The sequence below is a fragment of the Sapajus apella genome, unplaced genomic scaffold, assembly GCF_009761245.1.
Source record: "Sapajus apella isolate SASKATOON/1434 unplaced genomic scaffold, GSC_monkey_1.0 scaffold28, whole genome shotgun sequence".
Classification (NCBI taxonomy): domain Eukaryota; kingdom Metazoa; phylum Chordata; class Mammalia; order Primates; family Cebidae; genus Sapajus; species Sapajus apella.
The window spans coordinates 7,774,865-7,801,488 of NW_022436968.1; the positions used below are offsets into that span (position 1 = coordinate 7,774,865).

Sequence of the window (26,624 nt, forward strand, 5' to 3'; positions counted from 1 at the left end):
TTTGGAAGTCAGTGTGGCAATTCCTCAAGGATCTAGAAATAGAAATACCATTTGACTTAACCGTCCCACTCCTGTATATATACCCAAAGGATTATAAATCATTCTACTATAAAGACACATGCACACGTATGTTTATTGTGGCACAATAGGAAAGACTTGGACCAATGCAAATGCCCATCAATGATAGACTGGATAAAGAAAATATGGCACATATGCACCATGGAATACTATGCAGTCATAAAAAAGGATGAGTTCATGTCCTTTGCTGGGACATGGATGAAGCGGGAAACCATCATTCTCAGCAAACTAACACAAGAACAGAAAACCAAACACTGCATGTTCTCATTCATAAGTAGGGGTCAGACAATGAGAACACATGGACATAGGGAGGGAACCATCACACACTGGAGCCTGTCAGGGGATGAGGCGGTGAGGGGAGGGATAGTATTAGTAGAAATTCCTAATGTAGATAATGGGTTGATGGGTGCAGCAAACCATCATGGCACATGTATACCTATGTAACAAATCTACACATTCCACACATGTATCCCAGCGCTTAAAGTATAATAATAATAAAGAGTACCATAGGGAAAGTTGGGGGTAGGAAGTAACTTCATAGTGGAGAAACCTAACAATCATTACCCCAGCCAGGCATTTAAGATCAATATCAGCAGTCATAAATCACGTTGGTAGTATATATCCTGTCTTAATGTGACAAAAAATGGCCTTTACCTCTGTGATCTTCTTCCTCAGACCCCATAACCCTGGTCTAATTATGACTAAAAACATCAGATACATTCTAATGAGGGGATACCCTGCAAAATACCTGACCAGTATTACTCAAAACTGTCAAGATCATCAAAAATAAGAAAAGTCTGACGAACTGTCATAGCCAACGGGAACCTAAGGAGAGATGACAATCAGAGCAGTTTGGTATTCTGGATGGGTTGCTAGAATAGAAAAAGAGTTAGGAAAAAGCTAAGGATATTTGACTAAAGTATGGACTTTAGTTAGTAACAATATCAATTTTGGTATATTAATGATAAGTACACCATACTAATGTAACATGTTAATAAGGAAACTGCGTGTGAGTTGTATGAGAAGTCTCTGTATGCTCTTCTCATTTTTTTTTTTTTTTGGTAAATATAAAACTATTTTAAATAATTAAGTCAATTTTTTAAAGAAGATGTTTCTATTAGAAAGCCAAGATTATGGGCTTATCAAGGAGATCTTTACATCAAATTATCTGCTAGCCTATGTGGGGAGGAGACCGACAGATGGTGTTTTGTAAATCTCTGTTTACCAATTTTAAGAAAGTTGGAGTTTTCCAAAAGGAAAAATATTTTGTATGGTATATAGAAGTTGGTGCATGGATTCATACCTACATTAAATCTGTTATCACCCAGAACCAGACAGAATTTTTGAATAAAAATTTGGATATTTAATTCCTCCTGCAATTCATGTACTTTATTTTCCTTTTGCTTATTTTTCTTTTTTCTAAATTACGTATGCTATTATTTAGCTATGGCTTGCTATGATATATAGTCATAGTTTTATCTGTTCAACACCCTGCCCTTCTGAAAGCAAGAATTTCCTCCTTCTGGGAGTTACACTTGTCCCCTCCACCACCCAGACCATATAATTTCATTAATATTTGCAATGTGATTGCATTTTCTTATTCCTGACCCCAGACTGGTTGTGAGTCCACCAAATCCATGATGGTCTCCTACAATTCCCAGCTTAAATGTGTTGGTCCCAGAGGTGGCCCTTGTTTCAAGCTCAATCTATCAGAGCTAGTCTCAAGCTCTTTAAGCCTAGGCTATAAAGAGAAGTAGTCATGCTATTTTGATGGAAAAACTCCTAAGGTTTAAAACCCAGAATAGTCCATTGATCATGCAGCATGCTATGCAAGAAGATTGGGTCACACCAAGAGAAAATGAAGCTGTCTAAGGTGTGTAGCCACAATGAGAAATATCTGGTGGTGCTTGGCTCACCAGCTTTAGTTGTTTCTGAGAACCAGTGCAACCTTGACCTTGCTGTCCCAGATTGTTCCAAATATTCTAGAATAAATAAACTGATGATCCAGATTTGTCAGAGTTGGTTTCTAATCCTAGCACCCAAGGAAAGTCTAAAGTACTAAGTTTGTGAAGTATCCTAGGCCGCCATTTTTTAAGAGAGGAACTTCTTGGATTTAGAGCCCTGACTCAATTGTTTCAGTAGGCCCTCAAACACAGCCTGCTTCCTGAACTGTGTGATACAAACCATATTCTGTATTTTATACTCAAAGTATAGCAGGATCGTATATTTCAAATAATCAAATGGAAACAAATAAATCACTGAAAAATATGTGTTCAAAAATGAGATAAGGATTAGAAGTTTAAAGATTCTTCAAAATCATATTGCTATATAAACAGGCATACATATATATTGGTAAATTCAAATAGTTTATGGTATGATTTACAAGATATATGGCTTCTCTACTGACTAAAAATCAAATGTATGTTAACATTTGCAAAGTGCTGTGAGAAAAAAAAAGGTTACTTATCTCACTAGTGATTTTAATGCAAATTAAAGCATAACATGTATTACCTGATTACTATATGGCTACCCACAATGGTGTATATTGCAGCTGTGATCTGCCACAGACAAAACCAGATAATTCTCTAGACTGTTTTTGATGGAGTATCTGTCCCTGCATTTGTGAATATTTGCTGATAAGATCTCACTTTCCTTCCTCACTGGAATGGCACTGGTGGCTAAGAACAGGAAGGAAACAAGTGTTCTTGGTTTTTCTTTTCCTGTGTTGTATGATCATTACACTTTTCCTTCCACCTTTAAATCCAAAGAAGTAATCATCTTTAAAAACATATTTAGAGGTGATTTCTTGCTTTATTCTGCTTTTTTTTTCTTTCTTTCTCTCTTTCTTTTTCTTTCTTTCTTTCTTTCTTTTCGTTTGGCTATAGATCTTTAAATGATGTTGAAACAGGAAAAGTCTCACTCTCCTACTGATATCTGTTTCCTTCGGAGTGTGATGGGTGATGACTTATCACTTATAGTCACTTTTCTGTGAAACTCTTTTGAGTCAGATAACTTCCCAAACTGGGGAAATAATGAACTGGGAAAAAGGACTAGCTGAATGTCAGACATTTCTTTTGTCTGCTGTTCTGACTGTCGGCTGTCTCATAGAAAACCTGGTTCGGAAATTGAGGTAAATAATATATTTTTTAAAGGAAACAAAGATGAAAATTCTGAAAATGTGTTCCCTTAAAAAAAAAAGAAGAAGAATCAGAGCAGAGGGAACGATAAATCAGAAATGAAAAGTTGCATTAAAGAAATAATTTAAAAAACACAAAAAATATCTTATTAGTTCTGACTCAGAAAGAACAGCCGTGAGAAAGATGTGGAAAGTGAAGCTGCATGCAGAAACAGACCTTACTTAATACATTATTCGCCATATGATCAGTATTTACCCATGTCTTTCAATTATTGTCCTTTTTATTTATGTTTTCAAAGTTGAAATATAACCCGTTTGCTTGAATATTAATAAATATATGCACTGAGTGTGTTTTCCCATAATTCTGAATACTACATATACATTTTAAATATGACTCATGGAGTATGCACAGAGAAATGTATGTGTACACACATACAACGTCATAGAAATTTGCATTTGAAGTACGCATATGATGTTTACTAGTCTGTAAATGAGTCCATATTATCACTTTGTTTATTAGATATGCATGTGTTCTGTATTTCAGAGATGGTTTACACAATGAAGAAAGTACATGCACTTTGGGCTTCCATATGCCTGCTGTTTAATCTTGCCCCTACCCCTCTTAATGCGGATTCTGAGGAAGATGATGAATACATAATTATGACAGGTAAAATATTAGAAACATTTTTCTTTTTAAGCTAGACAAAGCTCTCAATTTTAATCTAAAAATGTATTATATTTTTCCATTGTGGAGAGAAATTAGTTGTTATTGAAGTGATATTTTTCTTGGAAATTTATTATACTCTGTGTGTGTGTATGTGTGTGTGTGTGTGTGTGTGTGTGTACACACACACGTGTGTTCTCAACAGTCCAAAACCAACTAACTTTAGCTTAAAGACTTCTCTTTTTTATTCAGTGTACCATGTTAAACACTGGACTAACTCTGGGCGATTGCAAGGAGCAACATGTGGTAAAAACAACTCCCTATGACATTTGATGCCACCCTTTGACTAGGAAAAGTGTGGGGAAGGAAAGGGAACTTCAGACATCTGAGGCTTCAGTTATTCTTCTGCTTCTTGCCCATATTTCCAAAATAAAAACTTACCAGTTGAGACTAATATAAAAATCTAGCCAAGCAGGACACCAGAGGATCTAGTAATATAAGTTAGCTCCAATCCTGTAAAACTCTGTATCTAAAAATAAGAATATTAACAATAAAAAATAGAGCAAAGAGAAGATGGTATGGTAATGGTTATTGTGAAAAAATAACTTTCTTAAAAGTAACATTTTGTAGCAGATTAGTAAATTATTGACAGAAATCTCAAGTATTGGTTTTAATGAGAGAATATTAACAAAATGACAGCTTTATTTCATATAGCAGTTTAAGATGTAAAAAAGATTTCCATAAATGCACTTATTTTATATCTCTTATACTGCTTTAAAATGACTGTGTTCAGTGTGTTTAGTAAAGTTTAAATAAATACATCTTCTGGGCCTGAAACTGTGGAAGGTGCTAGAGGAACAGGTACGGCTGAGATGAGGTGCTGAAGAATCTCTCCATTTCCTAGAAGAGTCTGAAGGGTGGACAGTCTATTTCTGGGTAATGTAGTAAACAAAGTGACAGAAGCATGCAGAGAGTGCTGCTGTTGATGGGAAGAGGACGGAGATTCATTCAAGCTTGGCTCTCCGAGGGCTCTCACAAGGCAACGTGGTGTTATAAAAATTTCCTAGCGATGAAACATTATTTAGTAAACTAAAACCCTAATGTGCCTTTTTGAAAATAGGAATTTGAACATTGAGTTTCAATCCTTCATTTGGCTTTTTTCTCAAAAAGGGATAGGTTACAGTTCTAACATTCTGGAGGTTACAGAAACAAGGAAGGTGGAAGATAAAATAAGTCCTAACAGGGAAAAAGCAGGCAACCTCACTTGAGGAGACTGAGAAGCAAATTGATCCAAGCGTTTCCTGTATTGTCCCAGTCTAATTTTCCTCAATTGGACTGAGAAAATGAATATTGCTTAACCAGGAAGTTCCTGAAATTTTTGCTGATGCCACTGTCAACCAATAATCCAGAATCAAGTCATCAGTAATTAAGCCAGAATTTAAAATTACTATAACATAGCTCCCAAACCTAGATGGATAACAAAGAATTTTGATATTTAAGCTAGACTTAAAGACCTCTTGGCCGACTAGTTTCAGTTTTATCTGGTTTTGTTCTGTTTTTATTTTATATTAATTTTTACAGTAACCAAATCTCACATCTGAAAAAAAAATTCTATTTTGGTGATACAATTTATCACATGATGCTAAGATCATACCATCATTTTATAGAAGTATATTATTTAATTGAAATAAGCTACTAATATTAATAGAAAAATACATCAAATTTTATTGCTTCTCTCACAATCAGCAGGGAGAATAATCTAGAATTAACATCTAGATAAGACAAAAATGATAATAAAAACAGTGGTAATACGCTTTTTAAAACAATTCCATTGGGCTGGGAGAGAGAAAATTAAGAGTGAACATTTAGTGAAAGATAGGTATCTTTTTTAGGATTTAGAATCAGACAGACCTGAGTTTGCAGGTGTGGTTTGCCACCCAGTACTTTTGTGAGATTGAATAAGTTATTTAAATTTTCTAACTCCCAGTTTCTTAAGCTGTAATGAATAATGTAAATAACTAATTTCCTATAGTTTTAATATAAACAGTGGAAAATCATCTGGCACATTTTCTGACACCGAGAAGGCAAAAAGTACCTGTCTTTGCTCTTCCCTGCCAGAAAAAAAATCAAATCCTTTCATTAGAGGCAAGCAGCATGTGGACTCTTAGATAGTAAGTTACCTGAAAGCCCTAGATTCACAAATAAGTTCTAAGAGGATGAGTATTCTTACAGTCAAGGGCATGACATGTTCTCAGGCATCAAATATTACAGTAAGCCTTCTATCCAGCATCTCAGGACACGGGGCGGTGGGAGGGGAAGGCAGGATTGTAACCTTCAGATTATGAGACATAAAATTCATGGTATTAAGTGCGAATGATTCAATACAAACCATGATTCTATTTATATGGCTGGATCAGATTAAATTCCTTTTAGATTGCCTGTGTGTGTTTTGTTTCTCGTGGCTGCTGTCAGATAATTATTACCTCTGTAAACATTTCCCTCAAGTCTCACTTTCAAGTCTCAAGAAAGTTATCGCTGACCCCTTCAGGATAATTTAGATATCCTATTGTTCACTCGCACAGCACCCAGGACTTTCTGAATATCTGTGTAAGTCCTTAGTGTCTATATGCTCTATGAAGGAGGAGCTGCTGTCATCTAATAAACTGTCATATCTGCAGTGACAGCACAGTGCCCAACATACGGTCACCACACAATTATTAACATCCAAAAGGGTTTATCTAAAATAAGAAATGAAAACCAAGGCAGATTTACATCCCTTTTGGGTGGAGTGGCATGGCACGAAGGTCACACACCAAGCCTGGTCATTGCTTGAGTCCCGGGATGCTGCGCTCAGGTGTGGGCCACAGGATCACTGCACAAAGAATATTCTAACACAGGATTTCTATAAGAAATGCATTAAAGTGTGAATAAAGACAAATAATCACTTAATAATTAACAAAATATAATTCATAAAAGTTAATACCTAGTGTTTCTCCTAGAAAATTTCTATACAATTACCACCTACCTCTGTCATTGAAACCATTTTTAGTTTCATAAAGGTAAATGTTTGAGAAAAAGAATGCTGTTAATTGAGTGGAGATTATATAATTAAAACTGAATGCTTGTTCCAAATACTAGTTGAGGAATCTCAGTCGCATATCTGTGACAGTATCACGCAGGTATTAAGAAGGTGTGAGATATGTGTTGTAAAACCATATGGGGGTCAATTTTAAACCCATCATTTGTGGTATGAATTTAAGCCATTTACTTAAATTCTTCAATGCTGTTTTATAATTTATAAAACGAAGATAATAATATCTAACTCACTATTATGATCATTAAATGCTACAATGACAAAAATGTCCAGAGTGTTGTAATTACTCGGTGAGCAGCGTTAACCGTTATTGCTGTGTACGGCATCTAGTTTTTGTTCTTTTGGTTTTGTGGTGCACTGCCACCACCTGCTGGCACAATGAGTAAATAGCAGATTCAACTTGGGTGAGTACATCTTTAATACAGGAAATGGAAAAAAGATTTAGCTTGATGATAAACACTATCAAATATATCAAGAATAAAAAGTAGAGAAGTCATCAATTAGTATCTGATAAAAAATTATTGATTTATAAAAAATGATTTTTCTGAATATACACGGCAACTGAGAAATTAGGTAAAATTCCCTGTGTTCTGCAAATACACATTTGTATTCAAGTTTTCTGTCTGAAACACTGCTTCAATAACTTGTTTCTAAAGTTCTAAAGTAATATTAATTTGGGAACGAATAACATCACATTGTATGAGAAGTGCTACAGCAATTTGAGATCATGGTGTATAGCTGTAAAATTTAAAATGCCAGAATATTTTTATTCACGCCTTGTTCATTAAAATTATGTGAATTCTGAGGTCCAATATTTAATCAGCTGGAAGGTCACATTTTTATTGGTGTCAAAAACAAACACGCCTACAGTTCAGAAACTCTTGATGCTAAATTCGCTGATACTTACTGTGATTTATCGTAAGTCAGATGCACTACTTAGGGTCTTCATACCAAACTTTCTGGCTTTTCAAAGCAACTCAAAATGTCAGCTTGGCATTCTAAAATCCTTAAGTAAAGACAAAAAAGTATAAACAGCATTTACAATTATTCACAAATGTGCCACTCAGAAAAAAACTTTCATTCTTTTTAAATTCAAACTGACAATTTTTAACTTCAGTGATAGAGAAAATGTGTTTTAAGAAATCATTTTGGTTGATATATTTTTCTATTTTTAGAAAACATTTTTAGCAATTCTCAATTAAATTTATGTTATGAATTTCTATTAGAAAGTAGAAAGTACTTGTGTATCTAGTTTAAGAAAAATGGGAGAATTTCACCATGAAGTACCCATATTTATAGGCACCAGAAACTGTCTGTATGCCTGAGATAAATTTTAAAGCAAATTATCATATTTTAGGTAAGTTCATCAACATAAAATGTTAGATAAAGGATTTGAAAGAAAAAGAAATGACATTTAAACTTGTCTACGTTTACCAATATTTCTTAACTTATTTTGATAAAATTATTTATATATAGACTGTAGATATTTATTGAATTTAGTGACACTGTTATTGGTTTAAAATTATGAAAATATATCATATTGGTAAACACAAGCATTATATTTTGCCAATTGAACATAATTCTAGAGAAAGTTGAAGACAAACAAATGCATATGTTCAGTTGGGCGCAGTGGCACAGGCCTGTAATCCAGCACTTTGGGAGGCAAAGGTGGGCGGATCATGAGGTCAACAGATCGAGACCATCCTGGCCAACATGGTGAAACCCTGTCTCTACCAAAAATACAAAAATTAGCTGGGCATGTGGGCACGTGACTGTAGTCCCAGCTATCAGGAGGCTGAGGCAGGAGAGTCACTTGAACCCAAGAACTGAGGTTTCAGTCAGCCAAGATTGCGCCACTGCACTCACACCTGACGACAGAGCAAGACTCAGTCTCAAAAAAAAAAAAAAAGCGTATGTGCATAAAACTCAACTTTAGTTAAAGGTTTGACCAACATTCTTACTTGCTAATTAGCTGTTTTATAACAACTGTGTTTGAGGCTGAATGTATCCCCGTATCATAATAATTATCTGCCATATGTTATTCTAACTTAACAAATTTTGGACCTGAAAAACATACTCTTCTGTCAGTTCTGTCATCTCAATTTATATCAATTGAAAAAATAATTAACTTATCAAATAGATCAAAATGATTAGATGGCATTGTATAAATTTAAATGGAATTTTTAAAAACTGAAAGCAGTGTTAGTAGTTGAGACAAAATAAACGTGTTCAAAAATAATTAGTGTCCCATGAATCAAACAGCAACAAATGTCAATTTATATATAGAAAGCTATATTTTTAATCCTTCCAAGATTGGAAAGACTACTTACAATTTTATGACTCATATACAAAATAAACAGTACAATTTCAATCATTTTGTTACAGTTTTAACATTAGTAACGTAAGACTAATACTTGCTATTAATTCAAAATTGATAATTAAAATAATGATACATTATGGGTGGGATTAAATTAATAAAATTATCTATTTTAACTTTTATTACGTGCATATTTTCTCTTTCAAAAAAATTCATGTGTTGAAATTACAGGAAATTTAAAATGGATTTCTATTTAGACAATCATACCTCCACAAACTTATCCCATATTTTATGCTTTAAAAATATTTTATGTGAAAATATTAAAGTCTCATCCATTCTTTTCTTTGTTCAAAGTAAACTATTTTAGAGAGCATGAAAACACTTTTTTTGAAGATATTTATACTCATCTGTTTAATATAGTATTGCTGCCCTCTAAAGGGAAAATTGGTTTAGGTCATTTACCGATTTCAATATTCCACATAATAATCAATTGCCAAAGACAAAGAAAATATATGGACTCAATATACAGAAAATATTCAAGCTGTATTATATAGCATTTTCATCATTATTCTTTTGGTTGCACCAACCACAATTTTCGTGCCTATCTTTACTGGTAAACAAATAGAACTTATTTAACATTAGATTTCTATTAATTTTATTGGACGTGAAAAAAGTAAAATGTTTTTAAAATCTAGTTGAATTTCTTCTACGTGTATGCCCATTCCCAGGATAGAAAACTCTGTTGTTACAATTCGTAGTTAAATATTTAAAGAAAAAAAATATATAATTTGAAGTCGAAAGAATTGCCTCATTCTATGTAAAACATAGAAAGCATTATTTACGTTATTTCAACATTATTAAAACCCAAGCATGGTATGGTAAGTAAAAAAGAAAAGCACCATGCAGTTTATTTTTTGTAACATCAAACACATAAATTTTCATAATTAGGGAATGGTTTAATATGGTATTATGTACATAGATGTGTGTGTGTGTATATATACATATATATATATATAGACATATATATATATATATGAATGTGAATATACTGTTGTTTTATGTATGAAGAGTGACACAACTGTGGGTTAAGGAGAATTGTCCATTGCCTGAGTTAAAAGAAGAGGTCTATTGCTGACACATCCACCTGAATGAAGTTACCTTTCAAGTACTACTCAATTCCCTCCCAGTTCGCTTAGAAGTTGTGTCTCATTTGGTGAATGTATTAACTTTATCTACCATTTTGATAACTGAACAACTTTTTATAGTTTCTTATCAGCATGTGTTATGGCATTTTTCCTTAAAATCAGGACATATTAAAAAAGAAATAAAGAACATTATTATAGTGTTGATGAAGGATGACATGTTGTATCTCTTGTTTTTACCTTATAGACCCTGAGTTGCCACCACTGAAATTTAGGCATACGTTTTGTGCATATAAGGCGGATGATGGCCCATGTAAAGCATGGATGAAGAGATATTTCTTCAATGTTTTCACTCGACAGTGTGAAGAATTTATATATGGGGGATGTGAAGGAAATCAGAATCGATTTGACAGTCTGGAAGAGTGCGAAGAAATGTGTGCAACAGGTAGGTTTCTGGGAACCCTTGTTACTCAATACCCTTTAGGACTGTTGAGCCTAATTACAGATTTGATAATTTAGGGAAAAAAGTAATTTCATGCTATTTTAACATTTCCAAGGAATCTTTTATTTCCACATTAATGGCAATTCTGAATTTTACCATGAATTACCCATATTTTAGGTACCAGAAACTCTATATGCCTGAGAGACCTTTTAAAGCAAATTATCATATTTTAGATAAGTTCAACATTTATGTTCAACTATCATTTTTCATTTTTTCATATCAGTGATTAAAAAATATATGAAGCCTTATTTATTGTCTTATACTCTTATCCATAATAAAGACAAAAGAAGAAAATCTCAACTCATGTTTACAGAATGGTGGAGTATTTTTGAAATAAAATGGGTATAATTCAGCAACCCAAAATTGCAATCTGAGTTGGCAGAAGAACTGTTAGTCACACTGACTTAGTCTTTCCTTTGTCAACACAATGGTCTCATGATTGTCCTTTCTCAAGATCATGAATCTGAAAATTGAAGTTCTATGGCTACTAATAATAAAATTCTAAGCTGCATGAAATAGTTGAACTACATATGAAATATAAGGGATTTTTGTTATTGGAACATTGAAATACTATGGAAAATAAAAACAGAATACTATAAAAAAGAAAAGTCATCCCTGATGACCTTTGTAGACTTACTAAACCCAACATGTTATATTAATATTACTAAGTTATAAATTTCAAAAGTACATCATATTATATTAAACTTTTATTCTGCATTAATCTTATTAAAATTTAACTTTTTTATAAATTTTGCTAATTACCTTATTCCATGTGGTTTTATATCTTCTCACTAAGATAAATTACAAATAATTACTGACCAAAATTTTGAATGCTTTTTTTATCTCAGGTTATTCTCCCAAATTGTAAGTTACTCAAGGAATATAATAAGTTGGGTTGCTTTTATTTCCCTAGTTTCTAGTCTAAAATTCTACCATAGCATGTTTGTAGAGCTGATTGGATAGAATTGAGGTGATGCAGAAATTATATCTCTGGTTAGTAACACTAGATGTCTTGTTTTTTGCAAATCAGGCAGCTCTGCATTCTCACTCTGTTACTGCTTTCTAAACAGCTTTTACTAAACAGCCTTCGCATCATGGTGCTCTTGGTCTGTGGGAAAACCTCAGTGTAGTGAAAAGAGCAAACTTCTCTCCTCTGTGACTCTGTAACGTGTTTTGTTGTATGCTCCAGAGCTTTCAGAAGAGAATAGAAATGAATATATTTTTTTAACCTCACAGCACTGATTTCTCTATTTCCTCTCTATAGATGCCCTAGTAATGTTACTAACACAGTTTAGGCAGCTCAGTGGTCCTCAGAGGCGCCTTTGGTTTTTGAGATTGCCTGGTCATTTTCCATTCATCACAGATTTCTCTACCCCATTTTCTTTCATATACATTGGGCCAAGTATCCTTTTGTGTTGAGTTGAAAATCATTCTTAGTTGTCAGAATTTTGGCCAGAAGCCTGGTTGCTCATCCTTAGTAATCCTCACTCTTTCATTTAGCAGGCTATTTATTTTCATCAATGAGTCTCCTCTCTGAAATACACACCTGTTCTTTGTATATGTGTATAATTCAAGTCTTATGGTTTATCATTGTACAAAAGTTACTCTTTTCTTTAAAAGTTACTCAAATGTAATCATTTTGCTCATCAGTGATGGCCCTGTTTATCATTTAACATATCATTACTGGCTAATATGTAAATGTAACTCACTTACCCCCATCGCCTCATTATCTATCAAAAGTCACTTGAGGCTGGGCACAGTGGCTCATGCCTGTAATTGCAGCGCTTTGGGAGGCCAAAGCAGGTGGATCACCTGAGGTCAGGAGCTCGAGACCAGCCTGATCAGTATGGTGAAACCCTGTCTCTACTGAAAATATAAAAATTAGCCAGGCATGGTGGCATGTGCCTGTAGTTCCAGCTACTCAGGAGGCTGAGACAGAATTGCTTGAAACCAGAAGGTGGAGGTTGCAGTGAGCTGAGATTGTGCCACTGTACTCCAGCCTGGGCAACAAATGAGGACTACATCTCAAAAAAAAAAAAAGTCACTTTCTATTATTGTATCAATATCTGAGTGTTACATACAGCTCATCACTGTTAAGGATATAGCTGATATATAGAAAACGCATGGCTAGACTTTTAAAAGCACACCTAAGAAGAAAATTTCATCTACAGCCATGACAGATAACTAGAACTGTACTTTCTTTCCCAATATAAAGAACTATGAAACTGGACAAAATGTAAAAAACTAGTGTTTGTAAACATTGATCAAAAGGCAGTGAAGGATTGTGACCTCTGGGAGAAGGTAAATATATAAAATAAGCCCTCCAATCTCCCCTGCTTTCTGTATGAAGGCTTTCTGAGCAACAGTTATGGGAAATAAATCCAAGTATAGAATGGTGGATTCTCTAAAGACAGGACATGGCTATTAGAGATTAGAGAGCTGAAGTGGTTGTGGTTTTTCTAACAATGGGTGTGGTAGGGTTTGGCTCTGCATCCACACCCAAATATCATCTTGTAAATCCCACATGTTATGGGAGGGACTGGTGGGAAATGATTGAATCACAAGGGATGAGGGGGCAGGTGGTCTTTCCCATACTGTTCTCATCCTAGTGAATGGGTATCACAAGACCTAATTGTTTTAACAAACAGGAGTTTATCTGCATAAGTTCTCTTTGCCTGCAGCTATCCTTGTAAGATGTGATTTACTCACACTAAATTGGTACCAGTAGTGTGGGGTGTTGCTGAAAAGATACCTGAAAATGTGGAAGTGACTTTGAAACTGGGTAACAGGCAGAAGTTGGAATACTTTAGAGGGCTCAGAAGAATACAGGAAAAGGTTGGAAAGTTTGGAACTTCCTAGAGACTTGTTGAATGGCTTTGAGAAAAATGCTGATAATGGTATGAACGATAAGGTTCAGACTGAGGTGATCTCAGATGGAGATGAGGAACTTGTTGGGAACTGGAGCAAAGCTGACTCTCATGTTTTAGCAAAGAGACAGGCGGCATTTTGCCCCTGCCCTAGAGATTTGTTGAACTTTGAACTTGAGAGAAATGATATAGAGTATCTAGCAGAGGAAATTTCTAAGCACCAAAGCATTCAAGAAGTGACTTGGGTGCTGTTAAAGGCATTCCATTTCAAAAGAGAAACAGCATAAAAGTTTGGAAAATTTGCAGCCACAATGCAACGCAATAGAAAAGAAAATCCTATTCTCCAAGGAAAAATTCAAGCCAGCTGCAGAAATTTGTGTAAGTAACAAGGAGCTGAGTGTTAATGACCAGGACAATAGGGAAAATGTCTCCAGGGCATGTGAGATCTTTGTGCCAGCTCTTCCTATCATAGGCCTGGAGGCTTAGGAGGAAAAAATGGTTTTCAGGGTCAGGCCCAGAGTCCCATGCTATGTGCAGTTTAGGGACTTGGTGACCTGTCTCCCAGTCACTCCAGCTGTGGTTGAAAGGGGCCAACGTAGAGCTCAAGCTATGGCTTCAGAGGGTGCAAGCCTCAAGCTTTGGCAACTTCCATGTGGTATTGAGCCTGCAAGTACACAGAAGTCAAGAATTGAGGTTTGGAAACCTCTGCCTAGATTTCAGAAGGTGTATGAAAGTGCCTGGATGCCCAGATAGAAGTTTGCTGCAGGGGGGTGGGGCTCTCATGGAGGATCTCTGCTGGGGCAGTGCAGAAGAGAAATATGAAGTCAGAGCCCTCACACAGTCCCTACTGGGACATCGCCTAGTGGAGTTGTGAGAAGAGAGCCACTGTCCTCCAGGCCCCAGAATGGTAGATCCATCAACAGGTTGCACCATGCACCTGAAAAAGCTGCAGACACTCAACACCAGCCTGTGAAAGCAGCCAGAAGAGAGGCTGTATCCAGAAAAGCCACAAGGGTAGAGCTGCCCAAGGCCTTGGGAGCCCACCTCTTGCATCAGTGTGATCTGGATGTGAGACATGGAGTCAAAGGAGAACATTTTAGAGCTTTAAGATTTGACAGCCTTGCTGGATTTTGGACTTGCATGGGGCCTGTAGAGCCTATGTTTTGGCCAATTTCTCCTATTTGGAACAGCTGTATTTACCTAGTACCGTACCTTCATTGTATCTAGGAAGTAAATAACTTGCTTTTGATTTTAAAGGCTCATAGGCAGAAGGGACTTGCCACATCTTGGGGGAGACATTGGACCGTGGACTTTTGAGTTAATGCTGATATGCATTGAGACTTTTGCAGACTGTTGGGAAGGGGGTCTGTTGGGGGGAATTAGGGGAGGGACAGTGGGGGGTGGGGAGTTGGGGAGAGATAGCATGGGGAGAAATGCCAGATATAGGTGAAGGGGAGGAAGGCAGCAAATCACACTGCCATGTGTGTACCTATGCAAATATCTTGCATGCTCTTCAAATGTACCCCAAAACCTAAAATGCAATAAAAAAAAAGAAAGAAAGAAAAGAAATGTGAAAATATGAGATATAGGAGGGGCCAGAGGTGGAATGATAGGATTTGGCTCTGTTTCTTCACCCAAATCTCATCTTGTAGCTCCCATAATTTCCACATGTTGTGAGAGGGACCTGGTGGGAGATGACTGAATCATGAAGGCAAGTCTTTCACATGCTGTTTTCATGATAGTGAAGGGGTTTCACAAGATCTGATAGTTTTAAAAATGGGAGTTTCTCTGTACAACCTCTCTTTTTGCCTGCTGCCATCCATGTAAGATGTGACTCGTGCCTCCTTGGAGAGGCCATGATTGTGAGGCCTCCCCAGCCAGATGGAACTCTGAGTCCAATAAAGCTCTTTCTTTTGTAAATTGCCCAGTCTTTAGTATGTCTTTATCAGCAGAGTGAAATCACACTAATTCAGTGTGGAATATGATAGACTAGTGTGGAGAAACACCCTAGAAATCTGGATAGGGTCCCCTCTGAGTTTTTCATTGAATAATAAAAATTTAATTGAATAAAGGAAATTTTATGAGTTTGGGAAAATAATTATCAAGGACCTATAAGTGGAACAATTGGTAAAGGGCCCACATGACTAGGTAACATTTAGTATTTAATCTAGTACTAGGCCTAAATTAGACCTAGAGTAAAAGTTAGTTTAGGCTTGCCCTAACAAAGCTTAAAAACAAACTTAAAAGATTCAGTTAATCCACAAGTAACTTAACTACCTGCAAAAATGAACTTCAACATTCTTTAGCCAAAGACAATAAAATTCATCAACCAACAGTATGATATTCAAAAGTATTCAAAAATACCTCGAAATACTAAATGTTCAAAGAAGAAGCAAACTGTGATCAAGAACCAGGAGAAAAATGACTCAATTTAAACAGACAGAAATAACAAAGGTGATTGAATTAGCAGACAAGGACTTTAAAACAGCTGTTATAAATATACTAAATGAAATAAAACATGAACATAATATAGAGATAAATTGAAAATATGAAAGAGAACGAAATGGAAATTCTGAAAATGAAAAATATATAAAAATTTTAAATCACCAGATGTACATAAGACCATATTAGACACTACAGAAGAAAAGATTAGTAAACTTGAAAACAGCACAACAGTTTAACATCAAACACAGTGGAAAATAACAGACCAAACATACAAGCAAATAAGCATATAGCCTAGTAATTAGTGACATAATATCAACAGGTCAACCAAAATGTACAATTGAAATCCTGAGAGTCATAGCAGAAAAAATATGTGAACAAATAAAATACCAAAGAATTAACCACACTGGATAGAAATTATAATATATAGAACCAAGAGCCTTTACAAATAATAAATGATAAACAAAAAGAAAATAAAACACATAAGTAAATATTGGAGTTAAATTGCTGAAAATCAGAGATACAAAGTAAATCTTAAAAGGAGCTGGGGAGAGAATACATTAGATGTAAGGGAACAAAGACCAAAATAATTACAAATTTCTTACAAGAAACAATTCAAAAGAGAATAAGTTTCTTAAAGAGTTGAAAGATTCTATCTACCAATAACAATAAAGCTGTGAAAACAATCAATAAGTCAATTCTACTTACAATAGCTACGAAAAACCAAAATACCTAGGAATACATTAAAGTAAGGAGGTAAAAGATCTCTACACAGAAAACTCCAAAACTCTGTTGAAAGAAATTGTAGATGACATGAAAAAAATGGAAAAACATTCCATGCTCATGGATTGCAAGAATCAATATAATTAAAATAACCATAATCCCTAAAGCAATCTACAGATTAAGTGTAATTTTTATCAAAATACCAATGTCATTTTTTCACAGAATTAGAAAAAGCAATAGTAAAATTCATATGGAACCAAAAAAGAGCCCAAATAGCCAGAGTAATCCTAAGCAAAAAGAAGAAAACTGAAAATGTCAAATTACTGGACTTCAAATGATGCAAGTCTGTAATAACCAAAAGAGCATGATATTGGTATAAAAATAAATATAGATCAATAGAAATAGAATAGAGAACTGTATTAGTCCATTTTCACTCTCTGATAAAGACATAACCAAGACCATGCAATGTACAAGAGAGATTACATGAACTCACAGTTTCATGTGGCTGGGGAAGCCCCACAATCATTGCAGATGGTGAAAGGCACGATTCCCATGACGACAGACAAGAGAAGAGAGCTTGTGCATGGAAACTCCCCTTTTTAAAACCATCAGATCTCAGACTCATTCACCATCATGAGAAGAACAGGGAAAAGACCTGACCTCATGATTCAATTATCTCCCACCAGGTTTCTCCCATAACACGAGGGAATTCAAGATAAGATTTGCATGGGGACAGAGCCAAACGATATTACCCCACCCTCAGCCCTTCCCAAATCACCTTTCTTCACATTTCAAAACTGATCATGCCTTCCCAACAGTCCCCAAAAGTCTCAACTCATTTCAGCATTAACTCAAATGTCCACAGTCCAAAGAGTTCTCCAAGAGGTGGCAAGTTCCTTCTGCCTATGAGCCTTTAAAATTAAAAGCAAGTTAGTTACTCCCTAGCTACAAGGGGGATACAGGCATTAAGTAAATACAGCTGTTCCAAATGGGAGAAATTGGCCAAAACAAAGGGTCTTCAGGCCCTGTGCAAGTCCAAAATCCAGCGGAGCAGTCAAATCTTAAAGCTCCAAAATATTTTCCTTTGACTCTGTCTCACATCCAGGTCATGCTGATGCTAGTAGTGGGCTCCCATGGTTTTGGACAGCTCTGCCCCTGTAGCTTTGCAGGGTACAGCCCCCATCCTGACTGTAACAGTTATTTATATTTATTTACAGCCAATTGATCTTTGATAAAATCAACAAAACCACACACACTGGTGAATGGGCGTTATATTCAATAAATGGTGTTGGGAAAATGGATAGCTGTATGCAGAAGAATAAACGTGGAACAGTGTCTCTCACCTTATACAAAAATTAAAATAAATTAATGACTTAAATGTATGGCCTAAAACCATAATAACTCTAGAAGAAAAATCTAGAAAAAACTCTTCTGGATATTTGACCTAGGCAAAAAATTTGTGACTAAAACCTCAAAAGCAAATTGAAAATAAACAAAAATAGACAAATGAGAATTAAAGTTGATCCACAAGTAAATTAAAATCTTCTGCACAGCAAAAGACATATCAGAGTGAACAGATAACCTAAGGAACGAGAAAAATTTGCAAATTATGTATTGGACAAAAAACTAATATCCAAAATCTGCAGGGAACTCAAACAATTCAACATGAAAATAACAAACCATTTTTAAAAATGGACAAAGGACCCAAAAAGATATGTTTCAAAAGAAGCATAGATGCAACCAACAAGCATATAAAAACTGCTGAAAATCACAAATTATCAGACAAATGCAAATTAAGATCACAGTGAGATATCATCTTACAGCAATCAGAACAGCTATTATTAAAAAGACAAAAAATAACAGATGTTAGAGATTAAGAGAAAATAAAATGCTTATATATTGTTGCTGGAAATGTAAATTTATATAATCTCTATGGAAAACAGTATAGAGATTTCCCAAAGACCTAAGAAATAGAACTACCATTTAACCAGCAATCCGACTACTGGATATCTACCCCAAAGCAAAGAAATCATTATATCAAAAAGATAACTATATTTGAATGTCTAGCACAGCACTATTTACAGTAGCAAAGATATAAAACCAACATGTGTCCATTAACAGATGATTAGATAAAGAAAATATGATATTTATGTATACACATATACCCCCCATGGAATACTACTCAGCCATTAAAAATAAAAATCATGTCCTTTATAGCAGCATGGATGGAACTGGAGGCCATTATCTTAAGTGAAATAACTCAGAAACAGAAATTCAAATACCACCTGTTCTCATTTGTAAGTGGGAGGTAAATAATTTGTACATGTGGTTATAGTAGAATAATAGACAAATAGACAATGGACACTCAGTGGGATATAAGGAAGAAAGGGGAGTAAGGGATCTAATAGGTACAATGGACACTATTTGGGTTATGGTTACACTAAAATCCACTTCACCACTATGAAATATAACCACATAACAAAACTGTAGTTCTATTCCCTATATCTATAAAAACAAAAAAAGAAAGAAATTTTTAAAAAGAAAAAGTAAAGAACTAAAAGAGAAAAAAACTGCCAATCACTAATCTACTCCTTAAAATAGGCACTTTTTAAATCAACATTATTATGCAAAAATTTATTCCTGGTAGAGCAGCAGTACAATTAATATTAAAGGACTAAAAATTAAAGCACACAGGAAAGAAGGTGAAAAAAAATGAGATTATTGTAACAGGTGACAATGACATAAATTGCTTGACACTAGACTGTAATGGATTAGTACATTATAATCCTTAAAGCAACCTTTAAAAAAATGAAACAGACAAAAATAGTGAATAGGCCCATAATGAAGATAAAAGTATCATTAAATACTCAATTACAATAATTCTAAAGAAGACATGAAAAGAGGGAAACAGAAACAAAGAAGAATTGAGAAACAGAAATCAAACAGCTAGTGATGTTTATACTAAACTTTAATGGTAATTAGCTTAAATTAAAATATGATGGTCCAGTCACTCCAATTAAAAGGCATATATTATCATGGTGTATGCAAAAATAAATCAATAACTATGTGTTGTCTACAGGAAAGGCCCTTTAAAAATAAGGACAGAGAGATTAAAAGTGAAATGATGGAAAAAAGATACACCATGTAAGCACTAACCATAAGATGATTAGTAAAAGTAGACAGGATAGGAAATACTACCAGTTGGAAGAAAGATATTTATAAGAGGGCCCATTAATAAAACATACATAACAATCCTTAATGTCTATGTGCATGGTCCTAATTATAGAACTCCAAATTTTTAAAGGAAAGATTGGCAGAAGTCAGAGTATACAATTCCTCAATTCAGTTTACATACTTCAAGACATGTTTTTCAGTAATTGACTGAAAAAGTAAAACAGACAATCACTAAGGATACAAAAGATTTGGACAACACTCTCTACCAACTCCACACAATTGATGTTTATCTAACACTCTCCTTGCACACCCAAGTGAGCATATCATTATTTACATATGGTACAATTTTGAGTATAAATCTACTCAAAATCAGTAAACAAAAATCAGTAAGTCAGTTTGAGGTATAAGTATTATATGCCAATGTCTATCAACCAAATGCAAATTCTGTGATATTTTCACTTTCAGTCTTACATCTTAATGTTCATAATGAAATATTAAAACTAATTCATGTAAGTTGAAATTCAAAAGAGTACTAGAATGGAAATTAGTCTAATATTCTATTATTACTTCTTTTTTTCCCATTTATTTATTTTATTGCATATTAGGTTTTGGGGTACATGTGAAGAACATGCAAAATTGTTGCATAGGTACACACGTGGCAGTGTGATTTGCTGCCTTCCTCCCCATCACCTACATCTGGCATTTCTCCCCTTGATTATTACTTCTTAAAAAGCATTGATAAAGTGTTTGTCCTGTCTAAATCTAAGAAAACTTGATAATTTGCTATAAATGTTTTCTATTTGTTGCTCTCATATTGCTATGGCATACAAATTATGAAAACATTTATGTAAGGCATTTAGATATTCAATTTTTGTTTGTCTGCTTGTTTGTTTGTTTTTTCTGGTCCTTGATTCAGTATATTCATTTCTTAAATTCTCATGGACAAATTAGAGAGCCCATGGTTGTAATTATTATTAGATTACACAAAGATAATTATTGGTAATATAAGTACACTTAAAATTCTAGTGTGCTAACCCACATTGAGTTAGTTGGCATGTATATTAGCTAAATTAATTGTATTTAGAATGAAACAATAAACTAACAAAATAGATGTTCCCTAAAATATTGTATGAATCAAGCATTCGCGTTACCACCCTATGACTATTGTCAATAGGTAAATAAGGAATGAAAATTGCTTAGTGTTCTAGTTTTATACACTCATTATATGTATATATTCCTTTCTTCCCCTTATCAATTAAATCATATCAGTTTTAGGTTTAAATATTTTAATGTCATATTATATGACAGTCTACAATCTAGTTCAAAACATTAAGTTGGCTAGTTGCAATGAAAACAAAGTAAATAAACTTACCTCAATGGATATAGCTATATACACACAAACACACACACACACACACACACACACACACACACACACACACACACACCCTCTTTTTTTAAAAGGCCATTGAATAAAACATAGTATAATTTGAAAAGAAGTTTGTGTCTATTAGTTTCCCTTTCACAGACATTTTACTCTTCATAGAAGAACTATTTCAAGAGAAAAAGGATGATCCAGTGGCTGAAAGAAGTTCATAACCCAACTCATATTCTTTCTCTAGCTCTTTCTTCCCTCTTCTCACTCTCTCCCTTTCCGTCACACAACTAGCTAACCTGGCCATAAAACTGGTCTCTGGTTATACAACTAATTGTAACCTGCTTTGACCAAATATTTTCTTTGTAAAACAAATGATTCTATAGCAAAATAAATATAACTCAACTTTCCTAATGTCTATGTGAACAAATTAAATTACATAGACTTATTTTGTCAGTTTGATTTTCGTTACCTATCATTTAAATTAGAACTTAGAATTCATACTTGGGATATGGTAGGACAAAGACAACTAGCGTTCTGGGTTTTGAAGGAAATGATTCTGTCAATTCAAATGTTAAACCAAACAATGTGTTCCAGATGACTTTTGTTTCATTTCTTCTCTACCTTAGTAATAATAATAAAACTTGCAATTGGGTTGAGACAATGAAGCAGGGAAAAGACAAAGGAAAGGAAATAATTCTGGTTAATTTCACTCTTATTCCCAGGTAACTAACAAATTATTTTTATATGCAAAATAGGCTCCTTGAATTACTTTCATATTTCACATTTTTTAAATAATTATTTTAATTATAGATATTCTGAACAGTAAACTTAGTCACTATGAATCTCAGCTTTGTAAGTGTGTTAGAAAGTTTAATCATAGTTCCTAAAACATTGCTATATTGAAATGAGGTGGCTTCATGATTACAGGAAATAGAAAAGATTATTTTTTAGAGAAAAAAATTTAATTTGTATTAAGATATTCTATATAAGAAAAATTTTAATGTTGATAAATACGTCACTCTAGTTTGTTAAATTCAAATTCACAGTATTATGTTATAAATTGTGGCAATTGATATGTATGTATTCTTTTGATTACAGGTAATGGAAAGATGATAAAGACAACATTACAAAATGGTAAACATTCATTTGTCTGTAAATTTGAAACACTTATGTAAGGCATTTAGATATTCAATTATTTGTTTGTTTGTTTGTTTCTTCTGGTCCTTGATTCAGTATAGATATTCAATTCTTAAGTTTCTCTGAGATTGATCAAAAACCCATTAAAGAGATTGATCATAACCCATATGAGAGATGGATCATATCACTCTTGAGATGATTTATTGTGTGTTTCAATTGACATAATCAACAATAAGAAAAATATAAACATTATTATTTGTCAGAGGAGGCTCCAAACACCATATTTACCCTAATTCTAATGCAGCATGATATATAGCTTTAGTTCCATCATAGTCCAGAGACACACACATGCTATTTTAACATCTTCCAGATAGAGATTTATATGTCTTGAGTCTTACTTTATTTCTCTGATCTCTAATCACTTGTTAATCTCAGCATTGTGTGGCTTTAGCAAGTTTTATCAAATATTCCCTTAAATGGATGCATGTCTCTGCATTGCCAGCAGTTAGTTATACATGCAAAAGTAAGTGAAGATATTTAAAAATAAATTTCTAGCATTTATGTGTACATTTAATTGTGTAATTTAAATCATATTATTTATTGTTTGTAGCCTAAAATAATTACTTTTTCACAAATATATCAGCACAAGAAAAAATGTTATCAATGGATCAGGGAAACTAACCTCCTTTTAATAAAGGTCTAGAAACTGATTTGGTCCAATTGCCATTTATGGCATTTACATTTCAATGAGAAAATATTGAACAAAGAGGTTAAATGTTTAAGGACAAAAAGACCATGAAACTCAAAGTGCATTTTAGTTTTAGTTATTTTGATTTATTTATGTGGGAAAGACTTGAAAATATCTGTGACACATTGATAGTCTTTAGACTCAATCCACTGACCAGAATTGTAGTCAAAATTTATAAAATAAAGGTAATAGCAAAGTTTGTACAAGAAGCATAATTAAATGTATGTACTTACTTACAATTTTTTTAAGAAGTTCCTATAAATATTAAACTAATCTTGACAAAAACGTTTAGTACTTCAATTAAATGAAGGCCTTATCTGTAATATCAAATAAAATGGCATATTTATGATAAAGAAGTTTTTGTCCACAAAGTAAAAGAAGGTATTTTTGTGAAAGAAAATACCAATATCTAAATATTAGGACCTTTTACCAAAAACCTAGAATTAGAAAAAAAATCAATACAGGTAATATTTTTATGTACAATTATGCTATAAAGTATATATTTATAATTTAAAATTCAATCATTCATAATTCATATTATATATTAAAGTTATAGAATAAAGCTGTATTTACATGAATGTTTAAAATGCTTACATGCTAACGCCTATTCATAAAAAAGACTTCTATCAATTTCAAGTTCACTTTGTATTATGCTTCCTAGCATTGGACCATTATAAAGAAATTTGAGATTTAATACAATTCCTTTGAAAGAAAGTTTGGTCCAAGACGATTACCAAGTATTCAGATCCAAACAAAAGTTAGCAGTAATAATACTGTGGCTTATCCAGTCTGCATTCTGTTACTCGAGTTCAACTGCGCACCAACTTAGAGCAAGGATTATGTATGCAAACTCAGTAAGACAGTCAATTTATTTACTTGAGGAATATGGGAAATTAATTTCTTGATTCACAACTGTATTTTAAATTGCAGCCCAAAAAAGAATTATTTTACATGTGTGCATTTTCAACTTTGTCTTCAAATAAGTTCATGTTTCCCAATGGGGCTTCATATGAAAAATGACAACATTCAGTTGTACAGTTTATTTTTTTGTTGTTTTGTTTGTTTTTAATTTTTGTGGTTACATATTAGTTTTACAGTCCTTTTTGTTGTTGTTCTGTTTGTTTATTTTTAATTTTTGTAGGTACATATTAGATGTGTATATTTATGTACATGTACAGTTTCTTAATTATACTTATCAGCATAACCTGTTAGACTTTTATGTTCTTTATATGCAATATTTTTCACCCATCCACTTTTGGCAAACATAAAATTCTTGCATCTTCTGTTCAAGTCATTTAAAATTTCATGAAAAGTACACATTAAGACTAAAACAGATCAAATGATAGTAATTGAGTGTGTTTTTTTACCTTATAAAATGTGAAAAAATTTTAAAGAATTGTTTTATTCCTTTCCCCATATACTATTACACTTAGCTAAAAATCATAAAAACAGTCGCTTGAAAGAACAAAAGGCAATAAAGAAGACACAAAGTTAACTTTCAGATTAATACATTGCAAAGTTAGAGTAAATAGGCTTTTAAAAGTATATTATAGTAGAAAATTTTACTTAATAAAATAACTTTTAATAAGGTGTTGGTTCTGCAACTGTTGCAGAAATCATTAATATTATTAAATACATGGGTTTTTTTTAATTTTAAAACACTCATGGGTATTGCTTCTCTGATGTGGAAGAACATGTTGCTTTAAGATGAAAAAGGTACCACAGTTCATTTTTGCCTATGTGGTAATATAGTCGCAGGAATAAAAAAAATTGAGAAGAAATTCGAGTTCTGTTCTAAAACATTCAAGCACAATGCCTTGTGAGCATGATAATTTTGAAAATTAGCTCACTTCTTTTCACAGTCCATGCATGTAGACAGAATTGTTGATGTAAATCACAGTGGCACAAACTTTTGTGACAGCTGAGTTTAGCCTGCTTTGGAGCACTATCAAAGAAGAGGTATTAGTCTTTTGCAAAAGCCTCTCCAATCCTTGAACATGTATTTCCTTTCTGCCTCTGCATTACTGAAGTCATTCCAATGCCAAGAAGCAGGAAAAAAAAATGACACAGCAGTAGAGGATGTCCTACCCAATATAGATATTAATTCCCGCATAAGAACTTAGGAACTTCTAAGGCTAGCCATGAAAACTTCCATACCCACAAATCTTCTTTTTCAACTTTTAAAAATTTAAACCATCCTTAGTGATGCAATGCACCGCACTGCTTTTTCTGAGAAGCCACAGTCAATAACTTAAAATGTTCACAGACCTTTCCTAAATGTTAATACACATAAACATGTTAAAAATAATTAAACCACATTTTTGCCATAATCTCAAACCAAGAGTGGTACATGGTAAAATAATCTTTTACTCCTTAAATTCGTAAAAATGTCATAGTTAATTTCCTATTAATTTACTATGAGAAATTTAGAATTTGAAACACCAATCCCAAAATATGATAGGTACTTTTATTAGTGTTTAGCTGTGATTATAGTTCGATTTTTGCTTTTAATTTTTTATGCTTACTTCTTAAATAACGTAGCCAGTTATTATAAATGATATTAAACTCAGTAATTTATTTACAAAAAAAGAATATTGCTTTCTGACATTTTTATAATTTATAGGAAAGCCAGATTTCTGCTTTTTGGAAGAAGATCCTGGAATATGCCGAGGTTATATTACCAGGTATTTTTATAACAATCAAACAAAACAGTGTGAACGTTTCAAGTATGGTGGATGTCTGGGCAATATGAACAACTTTGAGACACTAGAAGAATGCAAGAACACCTGTGGAGACACTTGTAAGTTTATTTCTCATTTCATTTTGGTTCATTTGTGGACATCCTTTTAAAACCAAGGCATCTCAGATGATGTTCAAGTTTACTCCGGTTTTGTTTTAACCATGCAAATTAAGATATATTTGTGTTCATTCAATCTCAGATTTGTGACTACATATATTTTTAGAAAGGATAGAAAATTAAGAAATTATTTTCATAGCTCTAATACTTTTTATGTTACATTATTTAACTTTTCTTCCTGAAAATACTACAGTACAATTTTAGCAAAATATAATTCTAAAATCTTTCACATTCATACAAATATGAGAGCAAAGTTATTGAATGCCACCTAAAATCAATTAGTTTTACCTGCCTATAGCATTTATTTAAGGGATGACTTAAACATCAACTGTTAACGCTTTTTTGACAAAGAACTACTGTTACCC

The 26,624-nt window shown here is 33.5% G+C and overlaps 1 protein-coding gene across 8 annotated transcripts in view; it reads left to right on the forward strand.

Moving 5' to 3' along the window:
- TFPI (tissue factor pathway inhibitor) overlaps positions 1-26,624 on the forward strand; it is an 82,563-nt gene that overhangs the window by 38,090 nt on the left and 17,849 nt on the right. For all 8 annotated transcript variants that reach the window (XM_032292711.1, XM_032292713.1, XM_032292710.1 and 5 more), the window contains 4 exons: positions 3,759-3,881; positions 10,679-10,876; positions 22,616-22,651; positions 26,026-26,202. In XM_032292711.1, the coding sequence (XP_032148602.1) occupies positions 3,761-3,881; positions 10,679-10,876; positions 22,616-22,651; positions 26,026-26,202 (532 nt within the window). In that variant the 5' untranslated portion in view covers positions 3,759-3,760. The remainder of the gene's footprint in view (positions 1-3,758; positions 3,882-10,678; positions 10,877-22,615; positions 22,652-26,025; positions 26,203-26,624) is intronic.